Source organism: Lolium perenne, chromosome 6 (genome assembly GCF_019359855.2).
Source record: "Lolium perenne isolate Kyuss_39 chromosome 6, Kyuss_2.0, whole genome shotgun sequence".
Lineage (NCBI taxonomy): Eukaryota > Viridiplantae > Streptophyta > Magnoliopsida > Poales > Poaceae > Lolium > Lolium perenne.
The window spans coordinates 9776697-9804209 of record NC_067249.2 but is presented as its reverse complement, the minus strand read 5'-3'; the positions used below and the strand labels follow the sequence as shown (position 1 = coordinate 9804209).

Here is a 27513-nt window from a genome sequence, read left to right as displayed (position 1 = left end):
GTTATTCTTCTAGTGGTGTCATGTGAACGTCGACTACATGATACTTCACCTTTATGGTCCTAGGGGAATGCATCTTGTATTCGTTTGCTAATTGTGGGGTTGCCGGAGTGACAGCAACCTGAACCCCCGTTGGTATATCGATGCATGAGGGATAGCAGGATCTCAGAGTTTAAGGCTGTGGTTAGATTTATCTTAATTACTTTCTTGTATTTGCGGATGCTTGCAAGGGGTTTAATCACAAGTATGTATTAGTCCTAGGAAGGGCGGTGCATTAGCATAGGTTCACCCACACAACACTTATCAAAACAATGAAGATTAATCAACTATATGAAGCGAAATCACTAGACTAATTACCCGTGTGTCCTCGAGAACGTTTGGTCATTATAAGTAAACAAACCGGCTTGTCCTTTGTGCTAAAAAGGATTGGGCCACTCGCTGCAATTATTACTCTCGCATTTTACTTACTCGTACTTTATTTATCTGCTATATCAAAACCCCCTGAAAACTTGTCTGTGAGCATTTACAGTGAATCCTTCATCTAAACTGCTTGTCAACACCTTCTGCTCCTCGTTGGGTTCGACATTCTTATTTATCGAAAGTACTATGATACACCCCCTATACTTGTGGGTCATCACTCGCTATGACGGCCACGGGGACCCAACAGAGTTCCTATAGCTGTACATTGTGAGCATCGAGGCCGCGGGGGGAGACCAAAAGGTTTTGGCTAATTGGTTCCCTATGGCGCTCAAGGACATTGCCCGCTCCTGGCTCATGAACCTCCAGAGGAGTCCGTCTCCTCCTGGGAGGATCTCTGCCAGCAGTTCGTGGCCAACTTCAAGCCTACAGCGGACCGCCACTCCACTCTCAATGACATGCGCCAGATTCGCCAGGAGAAAGGCGAAACGCTGTATCAATTCATGCAGCGCTTCAGCAAAGTGAGGAACACGATACCCATGATTTCTCAAGCCAACATCATCTCCGCCTTTACCGAAGGTGTCACAGATCTGCGGATGAGGGAGAAGCTCGCCATGCACGATGAGCTTGAGTCCACAACGGAGCTCTTCGCCATGGCCGACAAATGTGCCAAAGCGGAGGCGGGGCGGCTGTTCATCCGAGACCAACTAGAGGCCCGTAGCATGCCGTCCTCCTCCAAAGGCAAGAGCTTCTCAAAGGACACTAAGCGCAAGACTGTAGCAGTCTTGGCTGCTGAACCTCACCAGAAGTTCCAGCGTGGAGCGGAGGGGGAGAACGCAGGAGCCAATGGGCGCTCGTTCTGTACCTGTCACCGCAAATCTGGCCACTCCACTGACAACTGCTATGAGATCCAGAAGATCCGTGAGGAGCGGGACAGTCAGAGAAAGGTGAAGCATTCTGATGGGCACAGCGGCGGACGTGGGGGAGGTCGTGGAGGTGGAAACTGGAACAGTGACCGGAGCAGGGGCAACAACTAGGCAAACACCACCCAGCCACGCCTCGGCGATGGGAGAGACCATGCCGAGGAAGGCGCTGGGGGCTACCAGGAGCTGAGGGGCGCTATCTGTTGCATCCTCGGTGGGGCTCAGGCGCCAACCTCCACGAGGCACTTCAAGCAGCTCGTCCGAGAGGTCGCGGCCGCTCGCCCAGGTTTGAACCATGTCAAGCTCAAATGGTCACAGTTTCCTGTTTCTTTCAGCTCAGAGGACCACCCCAAGTCCGTCAGGATAGTAGGGGCCATTCCCCTCATGTGCACTCCCGTCATCAACAACATTGCTGTCGCCAAGACTCTGATTAACGGAGGAGCCAGGCTGAATGTTCTGTCGCTGGAAACTTTTGAGAAGATGCAGCTGTCTTATGATCGACTGAAGCCCACGATGCCGTTCTCGGGAGTCACTGAGGGATCCACCATGCCCATCGGCCAAGTGTGACTCCCTGTCACATTTGGTTCCCACAGCAACTATCGTACAGAGCTCATCGACTTCGATGTCGCGCACATTGGGCTGCCCTATAACACCATCCTGGGTTTCCCTGCCCTCGCCAAGTTCATGGCGGTCACCCACCATGCCTACAACCTCGTCAAGATGCCAGGCTGCAATGGTGAGATCATCACTGTCTGCTGCGATGAGAAGGATGCGGTGAACTCCATGGCGCATGCTTACCGAGAGGCCGCTGCAGCCTTCCCGGTCAACGAGGATGTCATGGAACATCTTGGAGGCAGTGAGAGGAAGAAGCAGATGCTTTCTTAGGCGCGTGCCAGAACAAGAAGGGCAGCACACGCCGCTACCCTCGCCGAGGCCATGGCCACGGCTACCCTCGGCGAGGACCGGTTGGGAAATCTCCAAGGCACTGGGGGCTCGGGGGCTCGGATCACTCTGAAAGGCAATTCCTCCAAATAGGAAGGCGCGCTCGATGCCTCCCCGAAGAAACTCCCAGACATGGCTCACCATACACCATCAAGGGTGCAGGAGTGCAATAGAGAGGTGATCGAGCCCCATCCCGAGGAAGGATCTGGAGTGGAGTACTCACGGCACATGACCAGCAGAGCAGAGAAGCCACCCAGGTCCCTGGATAATTGCGAAGGCAAAGCAAGGGTGTCAGCCGACTGGCCTACGCATAGCGATCGCATGGCATCAGGAGTCTGCCGCGCTGGGGCTAGGAACTCCTTCGACAGATCTCCCTCGGTCCTTCTGGCACCTTGCAGCTGAGAGGGAGCTATAACCCTCCAAGAAGAAATCCCAAAGGCAGTCACCCACAGCAGGTTGTTTGCTTTTTGAAGATGCCCGGCCCTGCTCTCACATCTTGAAGCAAATTCTCTAAGGGTCACTGATTCAGCCGCGGCAGCATGTAATGGGACTTCTTTAGATCTTTCTCAACGCGCACCCGCGCTGATTGGAATAAAAGACTCTGGACTTCATTCCTAAGGAATTCAAAAACTTGTCTCAAAGCGTTCCCTGAGTTCTCGATTGTGTGCGCCGTGCGAGCGGGGGCTAGGCATTGTGCCTTAGTCGGGGTAACCCATCAGTCCTACACTTGGGTACTGAGCTCTGGCAGCGGGGTCGCTACCCGCACTAAGCCACCTCACCAAGTCACTTGGTGTCTGATCTCCTCGCACAACAACACATCCGAGAAACACATCGCACGAGCAAAACAACACACAGAACCTTACGGTTACCTCCCCGAGGAACCAACAAGGAGTCACGGTAAAGCCTAAGGCGCAAGTCTACGGTTGCCTCCTCGAGGAACCAACATAATCCGCTGACAGGATACCTCTTTATACATGTGCAAACCTTACGGTCGCCTCCCCGAGGGACTTACAAGGAGACACATCAGAGCCTACATGTGAATCTTATGGTTACCTCCCTAAGGAGCCATCAAGAGAACGCATACAGGACACCCCCGACGTGCAGAACCCTATGGTTACCTCCTCGAGGAACCAACAAGGAGTCACGTCAGAGCCTACATGTAAAGTCTTACGGTTACCTCCCCGAGGAACCAACAAGAATAGGCATACAGGACACTCCCCACGTGCAGAACCCTATGGTTACCTCCTCGAGGAACCAACAAGGAGTCACGTCAAAGCCTACATGTAAAGTGTGACGCCCCGAGACCGGTACCATGAGGATCCCAGCGAACCCGCTGAAATCCGCACGATATCGATTCTGAGACGCCCTCCGACACGACGTGCGCGACGAATCACACACGTGATGCCAGAGGAATTACCCCGAGCGGTAACATTACAACAGGATTACAATAGAGCCCACAAGAAACAGATATATTCCAACAAGGACTCCAACGAGTCAAGATACAAATAGATACAATACAAAGATCCAAATCATACATAAAACCAAATACATCCGAGTACGGATAAGAATACAAATGGGACTAAGAGTCCTGAAGATAATCAAGTGGCGTCCATAACCCTGCCTAAGCCAAGACGGAAGGGTAACCTCGCTAGCGTCGTTCTTCATCGTACCAATCTTCATACCTGCCCGGTTATGTCCCAAAGCAGCAATAAGTACGAGTTCGTACTTAACAAGACTTCAAGACATATAAGCATTCATCAACCAGTCGTCCTTTGTACTTGAGGCACGCAGGGACTTAGAGGACGCAAGATGAACGTCATAGGCAATATGGTGGGGTTAAGCGGCAGCGCGCAAGCACTAAAAACCTATAGAGACACTCTACAACATTCATCTACCAGAGAAGGGGAGAGAGCGCATAACTAACAGTTCTATACTCTGCAAACATAACACAGCCGATGCATTCCCCCCTCGCAAGGAAGTACTTACAAGGGCACTCACACGGTTGACAAGTATTAACCAGTTATTATTTAAGTTATTCTATCTTACTATGCAAGTTATTAGTATTGAAACAACAGGTGTAAGTTGTCTATGGTCGAGTCATACAGCTCCAAGTCGTCCATAACCGCGGACACGGCTTATCGATAAGATTGTAACCCTGCAGGGGTGCCCAAATGTGCCCACACGCATGATCAACCCACTTGCGACAGGTGGATATCACGACTCGCACTCTCCTTCACGACAACAATGTCCAGGAAGCCACCTAACCAAGTTGAACCCGTATCGAAGTCCGGCCGAATCTCCGAAGCAATAGGCTGGCATGCACGCAAACAACAAAAGGTAAAACATTACGAAACTAGTTGTGGCCACTGGACAAAGCTGTAGATTCCGGCAGTGGTCGAGGGGAGACCCAATAAACATACCCACGTGTGGTTAGAGCGCTCAGTCTCGGAACAGATAACAGGAACTCGGGGTCCTAGATTTTAAAGAAACACAAGTGAGCCGTCATAAAACGATCAGCTGACCCACCGATGCCTCCACTAACAACTATTAACAAGTAACCATGATACCCTCAACAGATATATCCATAAACCATGTGTCATGATCTCCAACAGATAACCCGATAAGATAGCGATAACGGTAACACGATAAAACAGCACTAGCATGCACTACGACTCGCAAGGCAGACCCGATAACCAAACAACAGCTGTAGGAGGTTGGTGGAGGCAATATATGCTGCTTGAGGTAACAAGTGGAAGGGACACGTGACAAGAACGCAACTTAAGGATAGCATAAGGGAGGAGGCAAAAAAAATAGGTGAGCGACTCCAGCAGAGACAGGAGTTTAGGAAATGCTTGCCTGTTAAAGCTTGCCGAGGGACATCCGGAGAACTTGGCGTAGCTCGCATCAACTCAACGTCTTATCCGGGAAGAAGCAAAGCGCTACAACAAACAATGGGTGCAACACTTACTACTACGGCAAAGAAGCAGCATGATCATGATGCAGGCATGCATGACATGGCAACGATGGTGCAATGCAACTTATCCATATTAAGCGGGATCGGAATCCCGACAATTAATTAGGTTCAAGTTATTTATCTACCCCGCATATTAATTGTTGATTAGCATGGCAAGACATGGCATGGGTGAGCTACGCAATTTAAATGGAACCGGGATAAGAGATAAGCATTCCCGCACAATTCCATATTTAATTATTAGGTGTATCACTATTACCGAACAACCACATATGCAATGTGATGCAACATGTAAGATTGATGCAACAAGTTATATATAGCATTTAGGAAAATAGGGACAGGCTAGGGTTCACACGTTGGGTTTTGAGGCCGGAAACTCCAGGGTCGATGAGGAAGAAGATGAAGCCGGGTCTCGGCCTTCGGATCCGTGAAGAGTGAAGAAGAACTTGGAGTTCGCCTTCTTGCTTCGGTGTCGGTGGCGAACTAGACAGAGGTCTTCGGCTGCGAAGGAGATCTTGTGGTTCCACCTTGATCGTCGATGGCAGGTTTGACGTTGACACGTTATCTCATTGGAACAGCCAACACATAGATCGTGAGACACGGAATCAAAAACAAAAGGAGTGGAGGCAAGAATACACCGTAGTGTCAAGAGCAACCTGCAGAGCAACACAACAGCGCCACGTTCGGATTCATCACGATTTGGGGTTGTGTCCATGCGGGAAAACAGACGATGCAACGGTGCACTTGGGGTCGATGTCAACAGGAGGACCGTGTCCTTGTAGCAGTGACAAAACGAAGAACTTGAAGTGGAGACCCACGCTACGGGAGCCTGCAAGGGCACGCGGGGCAAAGCGGCCGAGAACGAGGAGCTACTGGCCAAGGCGGGAAGCAGCGCTGGCGTCGCGGTAGTTCATGCTGCCGCGCGCGAGCGGTAGAGGGTATCCGTGGCGATGCACTTGATGCGGTGAAGGGAAGGACGATGGGGCGACGAGGAGCCAGGGAGGTGGCGACCGAGACGAGCAAGGGATGACGCAGGACGGACGTCGTGCTCGAGGTAGCGGTTGACAGCGTCGGGACGAGCCCGGCACGGCTGCGGGGTTGGGGACGAACAGTGGACGGAGCCGGGAGGACGGAGGCAGAGGCGCGGCTTGGCTCAGACGCAGGCGTCCAGGAGGAGGCCGTCGACGCGCGGCCATGCGAAGGGAAGGCGGCAGCGCTTGGAGAAGGAGGGGAACAGGGGCGGCGCCGGCGGCGTCTGGTGGCGAGGAGGAGAGGGGCGCGCGGCCGTGGGCTTGGCATCGATTCAAGCTCGGGAGCGAGAAGGGATGCGAAGAAAGCGTGCGGGGCGACGGGGTGCGTTAGGTGGAGGGACTAGAAAAGGAAAAAGAAGAAAGGCAGGGGAAAAGAGAAGGCTGGCGGCGGGGGTGTGGCTGCAAAAAGCCAAGGGGAGTCCTGGATGGGAGGCTAGGGTTTCCTAGGGTGGGCCGGTCGGGCCTTAGGTGGGCTGCTCCGGCTGGGCTGGGAGTTGCCTGGCCGGTCGGGCTGGGAGGCTCTCTCCTTCCCCCCTTTTTTTTATGAAACCCTTTTTTCTGTTTTATTTTCTGTTTGTTTTAAAACCATTTCCAAAATAGTTTTTATATAGGAAAATAAGCAGAGTAAAATATATTTTCATTTGAGATAAAAAGAGGAGATTAATTTTGGCAAAGAATAAGGTTTAATAAAATATAATTTTAGGATCCAAAATATGCATGATGTCATGTTGATGCAATAAAAGAGAAACAACAAACAAATCTGATATCGGGATTTTCCTGGGCCGCTACATAAAGTCTTACGGTTACCTCCTCGAGGAACCAACAAGAACATGCATACATGACGCCCCCTACGTGCAAATCTTGCGGTCACCCTCCACGAGGAACCTACAAGATGTCACGTTAGAGCCTACATGTAAAGTCTTACGGTTACCTCCTCGAGGAACCAACAAGAACATGCATACAGGACGCCCCCAACACGTGCCTGTCACGTGGAACCCTGTGCATCAAGTCTTACGGCCGCCTCCCCGAGGGGTCAACAAGAATACGCGCACATGAAAAATGCCTATGTGTCAAGCTTACGGTGTCTTCCATGAAGAACCAACAAGAAGGCACAGAAAGCATTCACAAGAACCAAATTAAAGTTCTACACCTACCCCGCAGGCAAAGTACGAGCTAAATAGACCACCTGGTCTAGGTTCAAAGTCTTACAACAAGGACTTAAAAACAAGGACTTCACAGATAAGGACCTCCCGACAGGCAGCGGAGCAGTTAGGCGTGCGGCAGAGAGGTGGCATCGTCTCGGGGAGCTTCTCCGGGTGAGCTTGCATCCACCGCCGAGTCACCACCCTCGGTCTCATCCTCCTCGTCGGTGGCTGTATCTGAAGACTCTGGGGAAGGCTTGGCCTCGCCTTGAAGCTTGTACCTCTCAAGTAGCATCGCCAGGCCCTGCTAGATGTTCTTTTCCGTCGCGACTCCGCCATCTATCTTCACCAGATCCTCGGCCTTTGGTGCACTCCTCACGAGCTCCTGGAAGTCAACGGAGATCCCGAGCCGCTGGAGGTGGTAGAAGATGCGGCGCCCTGCGGAGCGCAGAAGGTTGGCACTGTCCTTCGCGATCAGGTCACTGATCAAGGGCTCCATCTTCACAAAGGCAGTGAACATCAGGCGGAGGTGCGCGGCCAGAGCCTCGCCGTCATCATCCTCTGGCACCACGAGGGCAGGAAGCGGGTTCAGGCCAAGACGCGGGAACAGAGATTCCATGTCGGCCACCAGCGCAACCAGCTCCTTGGACCTCTGGGCATTAACAGAGCGCATATGGTCAGCACGCCTTTGCCGAAGCTTCGTCGCTTCGCTGAGCTCAATTTGCAGAGTGGCAATGGACTCTTTGAGCAAGGTGACCTCGCCTTCCGCTGTGGAAAGGGAGGCAGAGACCTCCTTGAGCTTCTTCGCTTGGCCCTCGGCCGCGTCCAGCTTCGCCTGAAGAGAGTTTCGCTCCTCCTGAAGTCGAGTGCGGTCGGAATCCAACTGAAGGGCGCGAGCGTCAAGATCCCTGGCTTTTGTCAAGGCAGCCCCTTCACGAGCCGCAACCGCCTCCTCTTTGAGCTCGACCACCTTCAGCCTCTCGGCGACATCTTCGTCGGCATGGTCACGCAGCTTGCGGAGGTCTTCTCGAGCAGCTTCCTGGGCCATTTTGAACTCAAGCTGCTCCTCGCGGAACAGCTCCCGCTTCGAGGCCAGGGCTTGGATTTCAACAACCAGGTTGCTGACGCACTCGTCAAGGGACCGTTGAAAGGCGGCACGTGCCGCCACCAGGCACTGCTGCAAGCCAGGAGGAGGCGTTGGAAGCACAGGACCGACATTGACGCTCTCCTCGCCGGAGACGGGGGACCCATGCGAGCGGCGGCCTGACTCCTGCTCGCCGCCTTCAGGAGAGGCTCTAGGCGTCGGCCAAGATGGCGACGGGGAGCGTCCGACCTCACCGGCATCAGCCGAGTCAGGGGCAGGGTGCTTAAGGGTTGCCTGGTCCTCGCCAAATGCTGCCTCACCAGCCAGAGGCCCCTCTGCCGTCAAGGTCTTCTCCAAGGGCGCACCTGTCCCCCTTACTGCGTCATGCGCCTCCACTCCGCGAAGCAGGGTCTCCAGCATCCCCTGGCGACCACCAAGGGATGAAGGATCTACTAGCATTGGATCCGCAGAAGGCTCGGGGGCTGCAGCCCAGAGGATAGCGGCGTCTACAACAGCGTCCTGGGCGCCCTGTCCCCCGCCAGGAATGATGGGCTCAGGGCGCGCAAACGGTTGAAGCTCCTTAGGCATGGAGGACTTTGTCCTCCTCCGCGGCTTCCCCTTCTTCCTCTCGACCATCTTCGGTTTCTTCTTCTTGGGGCGCCTGGCAGCCCTGAAAGGAAAACCAGCAGGTTGACAAGAGAAGAGCGGGGGAAACTTACATCCAAGGCATGAAAGGGAAGGGAGGACTTACTCGTCCTCGTCAAAGGCCTCAGAGACCCACCCCGTGGACAAGGGCGTACGCCCCTCGGCCGCTGGCCGAGGGCCTTCCACAGCTACGGCGATGGAGGATGGGCCTGTCTTGACAGGATGGGTTTTCGGGTCCTCCTCTTCCTCTATGGCGTGGCTGCTCTCGCCGTCGCCCTCAACTTCAGCGCCCTGATGGGCGGCGACTATCGCCGATGGAGCTAAGGCCTCCGGAAGCTCGGAGTCAAGGCTCTCGTCCATGGGCGCGGAGTTGAGCAACCCCTTGCCACCGAACTCAGGAAGCTCCTCGAGGATGGAGGCTTTCTGGGGGTCGTGGTACAGGGGTAGGACATCCTCCAGGGGATCCACCGGAATGCCCGTGTGAATGAGGTGGTTGAGCTCAATGCCAACCATGTCATCTTCCAAGGGGCCCCGCCCCAGGGACATGTTGGAATGAAGGTCGAAATCCTGCAGCCCGTGTCGATGCTTCTGAAGAGGCGCGATGCGCGCGCTGAGGAACTCCGTCGCGACCATCACGCCGGAAAGGCCGCTCTTGTTCAGGGCCTCGATTCGATCCCAAAGCTTGGAGCAGGCCGGGCTTTTCAGCTTGCAAGCCGCCAACGCATCATCGTTCCTAACCACGGGATGATGAGGAACTGCAAAGCACGGATTCACCTCGCCGAGGTCCATGAAGATCCAGCGTTAGCGGAAGTCATTCACCTTCTTCTCCCAGTCCATGTCGATCCACCTACTCTCAGCGTAGAAGGTCACGCATCCGGCTCGAAGGCCGCCGTTGTTGAGCCTGGCGCTGTAGAAGTGGTGGAAGAGGGCCACTGAGGTCCTCACCCTGACAAACGCCTCGCACCAGAAGGAAAAGATCGCCAAAATGGTAAGAGACCTAGGGTGGATGTGCAGAACCGGGACTTCGAGGTGCGAGAGAAGCTCCGGGAAGAACGCTGACAACAGCGGAACAAGCCCGGCAACTATGCCGTGGTACAGGACGGGGAATGCCTCCGCCGACGGTGACTCCCAGGACACCGAACCAGGCTATGTCTTTGAGGCCGCATGCTCATTCCACTCTGTAGCCAGCATGTGGCTAAACTTCACAACCGCAGCCGGCGTCGAAGTGGTCGAAAGTAGCAGGGGGGCCGTCAGGTTCACCGCCGTCGTAGCAGCAGCCTGACTCCCCGCCGCAGCAGGGTCTTCCGCCCGCTGGGATCTCCTTCTGGGGGCCATTGTGCCGGGAAAGGGGGCTCGACGCGGGGGTAGATTTGGCGGTGGAAAAGGAGGCTGAGAGGCAAAGCTTGGGCGACGGAGAAGGAAGAAGATGCAGTAACTCCGTATGGAACCACCCTCACACCGTTTACTAAGAGCTGGACTCCTGCCAGAAACCGCGGTAACCACATTTGACGGCGCCCCAAGGCCCGCCATTTGATAAGCACGACCATGATGCGAGCCCGCTCGGTCAAGGCAAGACGCGTGTCTAGCAAAGTCTTAGCAACGGTTAGGGCGCGTGTCCCTTCCGACCTCCCTCAGAGGGCATGCGGGGCACGTGCCCGGGGGCTGCTGTGGGACTACCGGCAATCGGGGTTCCACGTACCTTATGTCGCTGAGAACAAAGGACTGACAATCACTCCGGGAGGAAATCCTGGAGTGAGGCTCCACGAGGGCCGAGCCCTTGCGGGACATCAAGCACCTCTCCAAGAGAATCTCTGAGAGGCATCGAGCCAAATAGGCCTTGGATGCCAACCACTCGGGCCCCGCCCATGAGGGGTATCCAAGGCCACCTTTCCGGACCACCAGACAAACCAGACAGGCGTCGGACACGTCATGGCTGAGCTCAAAAGCTCCGTCCCGAGGAGGTGAGATGCCATTACCTCTTCGGTGCTAAATCGGACTCGACGAGGACCAAAGCGCCAAGACCCTGTCTTGACCACTTTGGTGCAAGGCCGGATGGACGGCACAAACGGCCACAAGAGGCGTCATCGACGACCTCAGCCTCTGCCATGGACCGGCACTTTAATCGACCATGGACTATGTCCATCCTGTAAAGGGCAAGGGCATTTCCCGCCCTCATTTTGGAGATGTGGCAACCCTTCCCCCTCAAGATATTTCGGGGGAAGAGTACCATCTCCCCTATATAAGGACTAACCTTGCTATCGTATAAGGGGACGATCCCAAGCGATCACAAACCCTAGGTACATGTACGGTCATCTTCTCCATTGTGACTTGCAATATATCCACCAAAGCAGGACGTAGGGGTTTTACCTCTCTAAGGGCCCTGAACCTGGGTAACTGCTATGTCTCTCTATCTACAGTGCCCATCGTCGGCAAGGCGACGACATGATCTTGAGTCCCCTGTGTTTGAACCTCTCGGGTTCGGTGACACCCGTGTTCCTACCCGGACACGAATCTCCGGCAACGGGCCATGCCCACAATCATATGGTTGCATTGCTCGACAACATCTTTTTGCTGCGGGGAGAAAAGAGCCGTCAGGTAACGCTTCACTCCGAGCTCTGCGCAGTACGTTGTGAAGGATCCGGAGGTTAACTCGCCTCCACGATTCGTCCTTAGCTTGCGTAGCTTGCAGCTGGACTACGACTTGGCTCCCGCCTAGAGTCGGATGATGGCGGCTGCGGCCTCGTCCTTCATCGTGAGAAGGGCGAGCCATGTGTACCACATCAAGTCATCGATGACGATCAGGAAGTACCTCTTTCCGCTTGGGGTAGCTGGCTTGATCTGCCCGTAGAGGTCGCTGTGGACCAGCTCGAGTCAGTCCTTTGCCCGGTAACATGCCTGCTATGCGAACGAGGCTCGCCGCTGCTTCCCTGCTAGGTAGGCGTCACAGACCTGGTTCACGTACTCCAATAGAGGAGGCCATGCACCATGCCGCCTTTTGATAGTCGGCGCAAGCTGTCAAAGTTGAGGCGCCCAAATCGAGCATGCCAAGTCCAGGCCGAGTCAACACCAGTGTCTATCTCTAAACAAACCGGCTGGGCGAATTGTGCTATCAACTTTTACATACGGTTAGCCTCACGCTTGACCTTCACCATTAGCTTCTGCTGCCGGTCCCGCACACGGAGGAGTCCATCCTCGATCAGCACCTGGCAGCCATTCTTGTAAACTGGCCCAGGTTGATGATGTGCGTGTTCAGCCAGGGTATGTAGTATACCCCATTGATGGCCCGGTGCTCGCCCGACTTGCAGACGAACAACACCATCCCTTGCCCGCAGATGTTGACTATGGAGCTGTCTCCGAATTTGATGGAGCCGGTGACGCTCATGTCGAGCTCAGTGAACGTGGCGCGATCACCAGTCATGTGATTCGTCACGCCCAAGTCGATGTACTAGACGCTCTCCTTGGCGCTCCCTTTTGCGCCAGGTGGACGCGCAACTTCCCCTCCAGCAGGAAGATGGTCAACTTAGAGGAACCCTTCGACTAGGTGTCACCTCCGTCCCCGTGAGTCGATGTGACTCCAACTCTTCTTGAGTCGGCAGATCGCACTAGGTTGTCCATCAGATCTGGGAGTGCTCCTTCGGAGGAGTCGGCTCGCCCTACGACTCTGCCACGGTCATCGATGACTCTGCCACTGGTCGAGAGTAGGGTGCAACCTCTGACGTGCCTGACCCCGCGCTCTGGCGAGTCAGCATTGGGAGCTGAGGGGTGGACGCCACTGTGCATGCCTACATCATGAGCAGTGTGTCATCGTTGTCGGCTCTACCTCGCACGAGGTGAGCTTCCTCGCACTTCTTCTTGCGGCAGTCCCGCGCCCAATGGCTGGCTACTCCACAGTAGCGACACTTATCTCTCGACGTGTCACGGTTCCCGGTGCCACCTTGCGCACCTAGATTGCCTCTGCCGTGCCCGTGGCCTCGCAGCTTCATCCGGGTGAACCACTCCTGTTCATAGAGGAGCAGCTTGCCAGCCGGCTTGACCTCCGGCTCCTCCAGCTCGTAGCGCTCCTCGGCTGCCTTTAGCTGGCCGATGTGCTCCTCTAGGGAGAGTGTGTCGAGGTCGACTAGGGTCTCGATGGAACATGCCATATGCGAGAACTTCTTCAGGACAACGGAGAGGAACTTGCGAATGACATCCGGCTCGCTGATCTTCACGCCGAGCACACCAAACTGTGACACGAGGGATGAAAGGCACATGCCAAAGTCATCGATGTCCTCATCATCATTGAACTTGATGGCCTCCAGCTGCTTCTTCAGCACCGGCGCCTTTGAGTCTCGCATCTGGGTTACCCCGAGCCGCATCGTCTTCACCGTCTCCCAAGCTTCCTTCGATGTCACCTTGATAGCGAGGGTGGAGAGCATCTCTAGCGGGATAGATCGCAGCAGGCACTCCATGGACGTGTGGTCTGTCTCACGCTTCGGCATGCCGTCGTTGATGGCGATCCAGAGCTTTCGCACCTCCAACATGACTTGCATGAGGAGGGAACAATCCGCGTAGTTAGTGCGATTCAACATCAGCCACGAATCACCGGTTTCGCGGACCACCTGCTGGATGACCAGCAAGCTCCCGCTGTCTGGCTTCCCGTCGATGATGGCCACAACCTTGCCGCCGGTCATCTTCGATGGTTCTCAAGAAGTTAAGCTCTGATACCAATTGATGGCCCAAAACAAGAGAGAGCGACGGGGAAGAAGGGGAGGCAGAGAAACACAGTGATACTTGTCCGGTAGTGTGCAACCAAGTGAGAGCCTTGCCCTTTAAGGACCAACGGAATAATTTCAAAAAGACAAAATTTAGCGATAATTCCTTTTATTTAGCAGTCCTGCAAAGAGAATCAAATGTTGATAAATGCAGTCTAGGGTCTTCTCCTTCTTCTCCTGCAAAAGCATGATGCTGCACTTCTCGGATAAGACCGATACTGATGCAATATTCATTACTACCTCCGTTTCAAGGAATAAGGCGCCCTCGTTTTACGTGTTTTTTGTTTGACCAAGAATAACTCCAAATAGATAAAGGTTGTTTGCATGAAATTAGTATCATTGAAAAGTGTGTTTCAATACGAAACCAACGATACTAATTACATATAATATAATTAAGATTTTGTTGCTCAATTTTTATGGTCAAAGTTCGTCTTGAAATACGCGTGCGCCTTATTCCTTGAAACGGAGGTAGTATCATGTACTTCTGGGATAACTATAGGAGTTTTGATGACTTGTTTAGATGCAACACCATACTCCTTTAAAGTATATTCAGGCTTAGGTGTGATGGTTAAGTTTTCCATCATTGAGTTTAAGTCAATAGTTTTTGACTTCTGAAAATTTTCTATGAACTCCTGACGTCTTTCGTCAAGAACACGCTCCAAATATCCAGGAAAATAAGTTTTCCCGGAGCGAGTCGACCCTCTACCGTGAACAGAGAGCATGGGCGATCCCAACACTTACTTGTGTCAAGAAACATCACTTGGAACTTAGCTCCCCGCAACGGCACCAGAAGATAGCTTGATGGCCTGCAAGAACACATGTTCGTCAGAGCATATATTCGCGGAAGTATTATTCTAGTTTTATATCGAATCCCAATGAAGAAGCGTAAGCAAGTGCTTATTATGGATGTTTCTATCGCACCCAAGGTGTCACTAGTCTTGAGTAAATTGACTGCAAGTATTGGAAATAAAAGTGGTGAGTCGTTAAGATGTTCTGGAACTCCAGTGATGATTCTTCCAGATAGGAAGTTGCTTGATTTCCTCCAAATCTTCACTTAATGTCCTGATTTCGTGTAGATGTTTTTTCATATAAAAAACTTTTCCATCCGATGTCGTATGCAAAATCTACAGCCGTTTTACCGAAACATAACATTTTTTTGCAAAATATCTCGAAATTCATGTTTGTTATTTTTCCTAACAACTAGATTACGTAACAAAACTACATCTTAAAGGATTTTAAAATTTGAAGGTCTTATCATTTTCTTTTATTTTTTCCAAAACTGAAAAGGCCATGGCGGCGCCACGGGTAAGTTGCTGCCCGTGGCGCACCCCAGCCCGGCCCAAATATACCCGTGGCACACCATGCGCCACGAGTAAGGAACCCACCTATAGATGTTTTCCTAGTAGTGACACAGACAACAAAGTCAAAAAGCAAACATCCCATCGGGCACCGATGTGGCTCGTCGATGACGTCTACCACGTTCTGGCCACTATAGATAACGTCTAGCATGTCGCCACAGTGGATGAGGTTTAGCACATCCTATCTACCTACTCTGAACTTTCTGTACTGGTGCTGACGCACCACTTCGGGGAGAGCCGACTTGCTCACACCCGGAACACACACACAGAAGACTTTCGTTCCTCTTTCCTTCTCTACAGTAGAGAGAAGCGAATCCGGAGGCGACTCTTCTTCCCCTCGATTTTCGCCGGCGAGATCTTGGGTCTCTCTCCCCTCCGGCAGTCGCCTCGGCGGCGGGAGGGTGTGGGGACCCAGGATCTTCGTCTCCGGCATGTAAATAGGTGTGGGATAGGTGTGCGTGCCGCCGGTCTTCCGGTGGCGGCGAATAAAGTCTCCGCCGTTGGGATTCGAGATCCAGACGTGCGAGCGTTGTGCCCTGGCGGCGGTGTCGAAGCAGCTGTGGCATCGCCGCGTTGGGATTTTGTTCTCCCCGATCTGCTGCTCCCGCGGCGGTTTGGCTCCAGCACCGCCCGGGAATCGGGGGAGAAGTGGTTTGGAGATGGCCGGCGGCGTGCGCCGGCTTCGTCCAGGCGGCTGCTTCACAGGAGCGGGATGCGCGGTGTGAAGGATGTGGCGACGGTGTTCTTCCTCGACGACGTCGACGGGAGGCAGCGAGGCCATGCGCGGAGGAGTGACGGGGAGTTTCCCCGGCCGACGAGCCCCAAAGGTATAGGCGGTGCTGTTCGCAGCAGGCTTCTATTGAGGTCCACAAAGGAGCAGGTCTCCGATGGTATCTCCTCTGTGCTGGTATCCTGTATTGTCCATCTTCCTTCTCTCCGGCGGCGACGACGGAGGTTGGGGACGGAAGCCGTGTGGTGGTGCTCAGGGATTCCAAGGGCTTATGTTGTAATTTTCTTTTTTTCTGGGGTCCTTTGTGCAAATTCCTGTGTGTGTTGTGGTCTGGACTCTTCCAGAGTTGTGCCACGTCTGCTGTAATTCCCAAATCTTATATTAATGGTAATGCGTGGTTTCCTCAAAAAAAAAAACACACACCGCCAAATCCAGTAGCCGGCTAACACTGTCACGACCCGGAACACACTCCGGAGTCAGAAGAAACACAACTGGACCCGGGACACTCCACGAGTCGCCACACCGTCAACACACCCAACTATTCTGAGTCGCCATGAGTCGACTCGGAACACAAACTTATACTAACACTTATCTGGTACAGCTGGATTGATAGTGGTGCTTATAATACTACTACAATTAATTAGTGGTCTCAAAATAAGTCAGATAGATTCCCGTGGCACTTATCAAGCTAAGCTACTAGTAATAGTTTGCTGGACCTATGTGCAGCAGGACTGGTCGATGTCGTCCATCACGCTAGTCCCAAGTAGCACAGCTAAACGATTCATGCATGTACACTAAGGTCTAGTTATGCTGGCTATAAAAATTAATATAATATATTTGTGTCTAGTTGGAGGAGAGAGAATAGGAGAGAGACTGTGAGTGGGCTCTTATGCAAAAGCTAGCTCTAGCACGTGCTACTAGGCAAGATGTGTGAATGAAAGGTGGGTCATCCATTGAAAAAGTAGTACATTCTTATCACTACAAGAAATATGCTAACTAATGACCTTTATCTTAAGGACCATGATAGTGTTGGTCATATATCTACGACCATCTCCAGCCAGTTGGTCAGAAGCCATATGGGAGAGTACAATCCTATAGCATTATGACCTTCTCTATCAGGAAGGACATAATTTTCCTAGACCAGTTGGTCATAACATATACAGAGATAATCCACGACCTTAATTCCAGACTATTGCAACCAATTTAATTGGTCATGATCGCATGATCCAATAATAATGTCTTAAATTGTAATGTGTTGTCATGACTAAGCAGACACCTCAGCAATCTCGCCTATGTGTCACTGCCTATGTGTCTTTTTTTGCTTACGTGTCACCATATAGACTTGCTTTGAACCCACTGACATGTGGGACCCTATTGACAGGCTATATCTACTTATTGGGCCAATGTTTTTTTTCCACTGATTATTTTCTGAGCTGACATTATCCTCAACCGAATGGGCCAGCCCATACATGACAGCATAGGGAGGGTGGAATGGGCCAGCCCACGACCTGACAGCACAGGGAGGGTGGATTTTATTTTGCAAAAATATGTGCGCGGAGCGGGGACTCGAACCCACGACCTGGCGATGATGCTGTGTAGTCCTACCACTGCGATAGGACGGTGTGTTTGATGTTTCAGCGTAAGGTAGGGATAATATAGGTTCTTTCTGCCTTCTAACATGTAGGGTTCGAATCCCCATCTCAGACCCATCTCAAACCGCGACATGTAATTCGAATCCCCATCTCAGACCCACGACCGGCGGCGGCGGCGGTGGTGGGCGTGGCATCGGGCGGCGGCGGTGGGCGTGGCGTCGGCCGGCGGAGGGGACGCCGGTGGTACTTCCGGCGCAGCGGTCGAGCAAGGTGCGCGTCGTCGTTCGCCTCGGCCACGGCAGGAGCCAGCGGCGGTCACGGCCACGGGAAGGACTCCTCGTCGTCGTTCGCCTCGGCCACGGCAAGGACTCCTCTTCGTCGTTCGCCTCGGCTACCCCTCGAGGTCTGCACCCCTCTCCTGTCATCTCCTCTCTCCTCTCTCCCCTCTCATGGACATGAAAAAAATATGCATTTTTGGATCGGGAACGATGGAACTGCATGGATATGTTATGATTTAGTTGTTACAAGAATATTTTAGGTACTATAAGATTTATGTAGATTTAATTGTCAGGTTTCTTCACTGTCCCGTTGTTTTAGATTTCAGCCCATGTTCTTTAGTTTAGTGGCCTAGCTAGCTTGTTTGGTAGGAGCTGCAGGTTATTTTAGGAAGTTGCATAGATGAATCATACTCATATTTGCTGGTTGTGAGCAAAATTATACTACCATGTCAGTGCAAGCTTAGCTACTGAAGTTTCTGGTTTGGTTTGATTCTTAGTATCTTCGATTGAATCCTAACAATTTTCTGGTCCTTTGCATGCAGATGGACAGAAGCTGGATTACAAAAGGAGTTAGAAGGCTTTCCTATGAACACCTAAGGGGAGTGGATGAGTTCATAGTGTTTGCTCGCAGAAATGCTGCGGGGGCTGCTGAAATTCTTTGCCCTTGCCCCAGCTGTAATAACCGTACTCGACAAACTCTACAAGATGTACAGTCTCATCTGCTGTTGCGTGGGATGGCAGCCACCTACGATAGGTGGATCCATCATGGGGAGCCTTTACATGCTGAACCTGGACATCAACCTGATGCACACCATGCTGATGAAGGCGGCGAGCATCTAGAAGATGATCATGTTGTGCTAGAGAATTCTTTTAATTTGGTGGAGGAGGATGGGGATGAGGATGACAGGATCCCTGACCTGTTTAAGGATCTCTACGAGTCTGAACCACAAGGTGATGGACAGAATACAATCTATGCCGAGCTAATAGAGGAAGCGAAGCGGTCAGCTAGTGATGGTGGGACAATATCCAGATTTGCTTTCACCGTGAAGTTACTCCATGTCAAGTCCTTCTACCGGATGAGCAACGCCGCCTTGAACGGAATACTCCATCTCTTGGCCATCCAATACCCCAAAAGCTCAATTCCCAAAAATTACGATGAAGCATTGAGTATCATCGGCAGATTGGGGCTTGGTTATGAATCAATCCATGTCTGCCCAAACAACTGTGTCTTGTTTCGGAAGACGTATGCCAAGCTTGACAAGTGCCCTAAATGTGATGCCTCTAGGTGGAAAGATGGGGATGGCAGGAAGCAGATACCGGAGAAGGTATTGAGGTACTTTCCAATTATTCCAAGGTTGCAAAGGATGTTTATTTCAAAGAAACAATCTGAAGAAGTGCAATGGCACAAGCTGAAGCGGAAACCTGTGACTAATGAGCTTAGCCATCCAGCGGACGGAAAGGCATGGAAAGACTTTGACAGTCAACATAAAGACTTTGCCGCCGATGCGAGAAACATAAGACTCGGCCTTGCCACAGATGGCTTTAACCCCTTTGGCATGAGCAGGAAGTACAGCATGTGGCCAGTATTCATCGTGCCGTACAACCTGCCACCATGGGCATGTATGGATCGGTCCAACTTCATGATGGCTTTGCTGATCCTGGGTCCAGATTCTCCAGGAAAGGATTTTGATATCTTTATGGAGCCCCTCGTTGAAGATTTGTTCAAGCTATGGAATGGTGTGCAGACCTATGATGCCCTGAGTCCCGATAAGTTCAATCTGCGTGCTGCGGTTATATGGTGCATCCATGATTTCCCGGCGCTGCACACTTTGTCGGGTAGGCTCACGGCTGGTTATCAAGCATGCGTGCGTTGTGACAAGGACCCGTGCTCCGAGAGAATAAGAAACAAGTTATGCTGGATAGGGAGCCGCCGTTTTCTTCCTCTGGACCATCGTTGGCGAAAAAGCAAAGGGTTCAATGGCAATACTGAACCACGTGACCCTCCGGCAGAGTTTACTAAAGAGGAGCTCAAGCAGCAACTTGACAAGGTGAAAGATGTCAGACCGGGAAAGAATCAAAAGAAAAGGAAGCGGGAGGAAGGTCAATGTTGGGACCGGAGGTCTATTCTGTGGGACCTCCCATACTGGGCAGATCTGAAGTTGAGGTACAATCTGGATGTAATGCACATTGAGAAAAACATATGTGACAATCTGCTTGGGACATTTATGAACATCGACGGGAAGTCAAAGGACACACTTAACTCGAGGCTTGATTTGGAAGATATGGGCATAAGGGAAGCTTTGCACCTACGGCCTGTTGATGGGGGAAAGTCGTTTGAGATGCCGGAAGCATGGTATACAATGACTAAAGAAGAAAAGATTGCATTTTGTGAGTTTATAAGAGCGGTGAGGTTTCCAGATGGGTATGCCGCTAACCTCGCAAAGTGCGTGTCTCCCGATGGATGCAAGCTCCAGGGGCTGAAAACCCATGATTGCCATATCCTCCTCCAAAGGATCTTACCGGCTGGACTCCGTGGAATAATGGATAAAGAAATATATGAAGCGGTCGCTGAGTTGGGAAATTTCTTTAAAGAGTTGTGCTCCAAAACACTGAAGCTGTCTGTTCTTGAAAGACTCGAAAAAGAAATCCCAATTATCCTCTGCAAACTTGAAAAGATCTTTCCACCAGCCTTCTTCACCGTGATGGTTCATTTGGCGGTTCATTTACCCAAAGAGGCAATTCTTAGAGGCCCCGTACAGTACGACTGGATGTATCCCGTGGAAAGAAGGATGCTTACATTTAAGCGCTATGTGCGAAACACGGCCAGACCTGAGGGGTCAATTGCTGAGGCATATATTGTTGACGAGTGTCTGACTTTTTGCTCTCGGTACTTCGATGATCTGGAAACTAGATTTAATCGGCCAGGCAGAAATATAGAGCGGGATGATTCGCATAGTGGTGATGTATCCATTTTCAGCCATGGTGTCAAATTTCTTGGAGGGGCACAATACTTGGAGGCAGGGGATGACTACGAGAAGATGCATTGGTATGTGCTGAGAAGTTGCCTAGAGGTCCTACCATTTTTCGATTTTTTTTGAATTACTTATGCCGTTTTCAAAATGTGGTCGAAACGGCCGGCGCTGCCGTCTTAGCTAGGGTTGGAACCTATCAAAACTAAAAGTGTATCTCCGATGAAATCACATGTTTTGAACCTAAAAATAATTTTTTCCAAAAATAATGAGCAACAAATGAAGCACCTCCAGTTCAACTGTCTCGGTTTTCCTGCTGAATCGGCGGGGATTTGCCTTTTTTGCCGGGAGTGCCTAAAAAGGTTGGAGTTCTCAACAGTTGCTTAGTTCTACATAAAATAGGTCCTATTATTTAAATAAAATGTGTTGGCCCATTTCCGCGACATGTTATGGGTAGCTCCTTCATAAACCGCCGCCTTTCTGATGCTTAGAAAATAGAAAATGGCTTTTTAATATGGTAAAGTCGAAAAGTTCGTGCGACGACATTTGTACTCCACGACAAGGGGCACACGTGTGCAAAATTTGGGGTCAATCCGACAAACCATGCAACAGAAAATATCAAAATTATTTTGAATCCTTCTAAAATTTTCCAAAGTTGCAAACACTCTACTGAAATTTCCCTGAGCCAAAAATCTCCCGCCTTCCCCTCCCGCCTTCCCTTCCCAAAAAATTTCAGACAAAAAGAGAAAAAGGAAAAAAGACCAAAATGCCACACCAAAAGAGAAAAAGACAGAGGCGTTTTGGACAAATCCTCCTGGATCCCCGCGCCATCCAATTCCCCATCCCCATCCACTCCGCGCCCAATTCCCCTCCCCATCCACTCCGCGCCCAATTCCCCTCCCCATCCACTCCACTGACGGCGAAGGCGAGCGACGAGGAGACGGCCACGGGAGGACGACGGCGAAGGCGAGCGACGACGGGCGGGTAGCTGCGACGCCGACGACGAGCACAGGCGAGTTGATCTTCTCTTCTTCCATGCCATGGTTAGGGTTAGGGTTTTGTGCTGCCATGGTTAGGGTTTTCTGCTGCCAAAAGTCTATCCCTTCCGCCACTCGCCCTTCCACCCCACCTTCGCCGCTATATAACCGCGCCCTCCCCGCCGCCTCCGCCACCGGACACCAGCCCCCTCTTCCAAGATGTCGAAGCGTTAGATGTTTTCCTTCTACTCTGGTTAGATCGCGCGGTGATGTGCTTCGATTTGGACTGCGCAGCTAGTGATCACGATCTGTATTTCTCGGATCGCGTCGTGAGGGTCCGTGGGTGGTCTTGTTTGGTCCGCTACTCGCTATGGGGTGGTGGACGCTTAGTATAATTTTAGGATTTTTGGTTTTGTTCTTGGTGCGGATTGGTGTTAGTATCATTCATCGGAGGTTAGATTGGGTGTAAAGGTACTTAGGAATGGAGTTTTATCAGTGTTGTTACACCCGCGTAGTTGCTTTGCTGTTCTGATGTTTGAGATCGATCGTTGCCTTGACGGTGTTTAGATCCACTCTAGGACCCTGGGAAGTGAACATATCTGTACCGATTATATGCTCTCATCCTTTGTTAGATGCCTGTTGCTGTAGCTTCGCATCATCAAAATGGCCTGCACACTTCGTAGATGTTTATTAGTTGATATGTGGTACATGTTCTCTTCAGTATGGAAGTTATTGTGCGTGGTGCATGTTTACTAGTTCAATATGTAGTAAGTTAGTGTTCTGGTTTAAATTTTTATCTGTTGAATGTTCTCTTCAGTTGAATGGTACATTTAGTTATTGCATCAGAATTGAATGAAGCATTCAGTTAGTTGCATCTCTCAGGCCAAGTATATGTATAAGTGTCTAACTAGAAATTGATCTTGTTCTTTTTTCATTTATATTGTTTAGCTGTGAAGTTGGCACTAATACATGTGTATATGGTCAGAGGTGGTAATGCAGTATTTGCTGAGTCCATTAAGTGTATATGTTCACATGTTGTGCTCTTTCAGTGCATTGTGCTACTGCTATCTGACCACATATTTATTGCAGGAGCCAGTCCAACCACTTGGAGATCAGCAATGACAAGGAACACGAGGAAGAAGCAGCCCGCAGGTATGCAAATTGTTCCTCGTGCATTGCTGCAAGTTATCTTTTTGTCTATGTGCTTAGTATAGCTTGTTTTGCTTATCTGCCATGTTTCTTACCTGGGAGTTGTCTTACTTGCTTTTGTATAGCCTCAACACATGCTGAATACTTGTTAGCTTTTAATTTGTTCACTAAGTTTTTATTTTCAGTATAGAAATCTGCCTGTTAATCCACTATAATTAAATGATACTAAAAGCTGATTTAAATACCTTGGCTGATTGTGTTGTCTTGCCCCCTATGCATTTCAACCATTCATCTAATGGTTATCTGTTTTTTTATTCATGTAAAGAGGAACCTCTAACCGAAATCGAGAAGGCTAGGGCTAGGACAATGATGAGGAACAACAGCATGTTCCAATCCCTTGGTCTCCCTGCGTTAGTATCAATGTTTAGGAAGGCTGGTGGTAAAGAAGGTAGTGCAACTACTGCTGCCTCCTCTGCATCTGCCATAACACAAGCTGAAAGCTCAGACTACGATCCTAGAGATGAGGAAGTCATTGACGAAGAAGTCGATGACAATATAGTGGACAAGACTGTTAAGGTGCAAAACTCTTATCTTGTTTGGATGGCTAGGGTCACTTGTTTGCTATCTTTTTCCTTGTTTTTTTCCCTTCATACTGTTCTTACAAAATTTTATTACTTGTGATCTAATGTTGTTGTCCCTGCTGTTTGTACGAGGCCCTGAAGGTTACTAAGAGGAAAAAGAAGTCAGCTGTTAGGAAGAAGAACAAGAGTAGGAAGAGTCCAGAAGATACATCTAGTCAAATGGGCCCAGGAAGGATCTTTGCGGTACCTCCAGGAGGGTCAAAGAGACTGCTAGAACTGGAGACACCTGCTCCTGCTAGAGTCACTAGACAGAAAGCCAAGGCGGTTGCTGCAGCCATCCATGAAGACAATGATGAGGAGGAAGGAAGCACTGTCCGCATGGAGCCCAGCCATGTCGGAATGGAGCTCAGCTCTGTCCGCATGGAGCCCAGCCATGTTGGAATGGAGCTCAGCCCTGTCCGCATGGAGCCCAGCCATGTCGGAATGGAGCAAAGCCCTGTTGCACCTTTCGTGGACAGGAACACCTTTCCTGAAGAAACTGAGCAGGCTACTGGTGATGAAGGTAAGTTCATCTTCGATTGTTTTCTTGTACACTTGCATTTGCTTCTGTTCGATTAAATGCTACTGTTAGCAACATGTTTCCATGTTTGGTTGCTTGTATTCATTCTGTTTGAGAAAGAATGTGAAATGTTAGGTACTAATCAAAGTTTGTGTCCTATTCAGACGATGCGATTGTGGCTGTCAAGCGTATAAGAAAAGGCAAAGGGCTAGAAAGGATGACAAAGTCAATGGGTAGCAAGGTGACCATTGAAATTGCTGAAGGGATGAACGGGCCTGAGAAGCCTTTGCAGGCGGCAATGTTTGCTTCGGAGTGTGGATACAACGCAAGAACCCACACACCAGTTCTTCCCCACTTCAAGGACTACAAAAAGAAACCCAACCTAATTAAGGACTACATTGGCAAAGTTGCAGTAAGTTAATTTCTTCTTTTCTTAATTGTTTTTCTTTCTTCCTGTTACAACTTTCATATGACTGCTAATCATGCCCGTTCATTGTTTTCTTTCTTTGTAGGGAAATTTTGATATGGACACCAAATCGCCGGCCATCAAAAAAGCGTGCACCGAGAAGCTGCAGAAAATATCAAAGAATAGGCGGCACCAGATCAAAAAGGACTTCTTCGACAACGCTGCACCTGGTGAGCTCAGCATCAAGTCTCCCGTGGAAGGCTTGCCGGATGATCAATGGCAGGAGCTGCTGAAGTTGTGGTCAACAGAGCGACACAAGGTATGTTGCCCTTGGTCTCATTGCATGCAGTCCTTGATGTATCTGATGCTGTTTGCATGTACATGCTCTCAGCTTTTGTTCACATCTAAGTGATCATCTAGTCTTCCTTGATGTATATCTGTGGCATGTGTTTTTTAGTGCTATCCCATGGTAACAGTCTTCTTTTTGTAGAAAACCTGTGAATCGAACAAGGCGAATAGATTGAAGGTGAAATTTCAGCAGAAAACTGGTTCTAGGTCCTATGCAGCACATATCTATGCCACTGTAAGGACAATTCATATTTTCTCTTTATTAGGCCCAATATCTTTTCTCTCGAAATCTTGCCGTTTGACTCTTGTTCAATAACATTTCAGAAGGAGGAGCGCAATGGTGAGGAGCTGAGTGCGCTTGACTTGTTCAAGGCCACACAAAACAGCACAAAGAATGGGTTTTCAGAAACAGCCAAGATTGCTATTGTAAGTCATTTCAAATGCTGGTCATGTACTTCTGCCTTAAAGATTGTTGGCAATGCTCAGGGATACTTGCTGTTTGTGTCAGCTTCTTTAATACACTGTTTTTGTAAACACTTGATTGAAACATGTGCCTTTCTAGTTTAACTTGGGCGCTTGGTTTGGTTTTCTTAATTACTGATGGTCATGTAATTGTGGCTTGTTTGATTCATACTATTGCATCTAATATCTATTCATGAAGGCTGAGATGGAGAGGAGGATGAATCAGCCAGTACCTGAAGGTCAACATCCCATGTCGGATGTCCAAGTTGTTGGCCAAGTGCTGAAGGAGAAATGCCCTGCAAGCACATTCTTGGTGAATGTCGGGCTGGAGTCAAGGTCATCCGCCACCAAGTCTACTGCCATGTCTGCCCATGTTCGTGACCTCAAGGACAAGTTGGCAAGGTCTGAAATGCAAGGTGAAGCTATGCGAGAAGAGGTTGCTGCTTTGAAGAAGAAATCGGAAGAATCTGATGCCGCACAAGCTGCCCGCGACGCGCAGTATGAGCTGCTGCTGAAGAAGACACAGGAGCAGGAAGAGAAATTTAATCACTTCATAGCTCTTTTTGGAGCTAGGGCTATTGGTAACTAGGCTTGAGCTGCCATATGTGATGCTTAGTTCTGTGAACAAGTTTGCCATCGGTGGACTAGTTCACAGAACTATTTGTTCAACTTCTGTGTTGGCTCTCTTTTTTGTTCAACTTCTGTGTTGGTTCTGAACCTGTGAGAATTTTGAATCTGTGAGATGAATGTGATAATGTGAACCTGTGAGATGAAAGTGATAATGTGAACCTGTGAGAATTTTGAACCTGTGATATGAAAGTAAGATGGAAGTGATAATGTGAATGTGTGAGAAGCTGAAGTGTGTCTTATGTTATTGTTGAGTTTATTGTGGTATTTGATAAAATTCTAAATTCTGAGTTCAAATCTTTATGTGAATCTTGGCCATGGCCCAAATGCTGGAAGTGGTTAAATAGGCCTCGGCCCAAATACTGGTCAAGTAAATGGGCTGTGAAAGTTGTAAAGGATAAATTCTTAAAAACATTTTATATAAATCTAAAAAACAAAACTGGTTGTTAAAAAGGCCAAGATCTGAAAAACAGTTGGACTGTAAAAAGGCCAAGGCCCAAAGGGAAAAAGGCTGCGGCCCAGGAAAAATTGAAAAAAACTAGCTCATATGGACCTGGAAAACACAACTCACTAGGCTGAGTAATTGGGCTCGGCCCATTTAGAATGCTGAATTGGACCGGGCTGAATCTGCTGCCACGTAGGATTGGCTGACGTGGACAGGGCAGATAGACTTTGACCAAAATAGTTGGTCATAGGCCCATGACCTTCTGTTTTGGTCGTAGAAGTCCATGACCAATTAGAAAAAAAGGTCGTGACTTGCGATTACTGACCCTCAGTATGTGACCTACTGTTTTTGGTCAAGAAAAGGTCATGAAAGGACTACTAAGACCTTTTCTACGACCAATAGGGTGGGTCACCAGTCAGCATATTTCTTGTAGTGTATAGCCAACTATTGTACTTGTTGGCTACATATTGACTATAGATGACATGGCATCTTGCTTATAGTCAACAACCGGATATACTATTGGAGTTGCTCTTAGAGACCTACGTGCGCTAATCAGCTCAGGCTGGTCATAGTGGGGAGTAACTTAGACTAGTAACATATGCCATGTTACTAGTCTAGGTTACTACCTTCATAGTGGGTAGTAACTTATATGTGGTGTCATGCATTGTATCATTTATTATGTTGTAGACTTATCTTGCCTTGAGGTGTGTGATGTTATGGTAACATAGCTAGTTACCACCTCACTTTTTTTTTCATTTATTAGCATGCCATGTCACCAAAATGTCTTGATGATGTGTGATGTTACTAGCTATGTTACTCTCACTATGAGCAGTCTTAGGTTCAGCAAAATCCTTAGGTAGTAAAGGGCCACACGAAAATCAATGTTTAGGCACTATATTAATGTTACTCTAGTAGCAAATGCTATTTTACACTTTGGGAATCAGTCTGGTGCATGAGAAAAGAAAGCTAAGCTAAGTAGCACAGACATCATTGTAAAATTTCGTTGCTTCTTTTTCCAGCGCTCAAATTTTGGGAAAACCGTGTATACTTTTTTGCATATCTAAGGCACAGTCTGGATATATATTGCATCAAGTACTTATCTAAAGAACTTTCTCTATAAAAACTTTTC

General features: G+C 49.9%; 3 protein-coding genes across 3 annotated transcripts; 2 read left to right on the top strand and 1 right to left on the bottom strand.

Moving 5' to 3' along the window:
* The first annotated feature begins 640 nt into the window (after positions 1-640).
* On the top strand, positions 641-2222 carry LOC139832282 (uncharacterized). The gene is made up of 4 exons (XM_071822004.1): positions 641-665; positions 751-1361; positions 1452-1825; positions 1931-2222. The coding sequence occupies exons 1-4, from the start codon at positions 641-643 to the stop codon at positions 2220-2222; spliced, it is 1302 nt and encodes a 433-aa protein (XP_071678105.1).
* A 10712-nt stretch (positions 2223-12934) lies between these two features.
* LOC139832281 (uncharacterized) lies at positions 12935-13822 on the bottom strand. The gene has a single exon (XM_071822003.1). It carries the CDS (start codon positions 13820-13822, stop codon positions 12935-12937), a length of 888 nt encoding a protein of 295 aa, XP_071678104.1.
* A 2151-nt stretch (positions 13823-15973) lies between these two features.
* LOC139832280 (uncharacterized) lies at positions 15974-25901 on the top strand. Its single transcript, XM_071822002.1, has 10 exons — positions 15974-16168; positions 18404-20907; positions 22897-22959; positions 23385-23532; positions 23670-24099; positions 24261-24508; positions 24609-24821; positions 24993-25085; positions 25175-25276; positions 25512-25901. The coding sequence occupies exons 1-10, from the start codon at positions 15974-15976 to the stop codon at positions 25899-25901; spliced, it is 4386 nt and encodes a 1461-aa protein (XP_071678103.1).
* The last annotated feature ends 1612 nt before the right edge of the window (positions 25902-27513 follow it).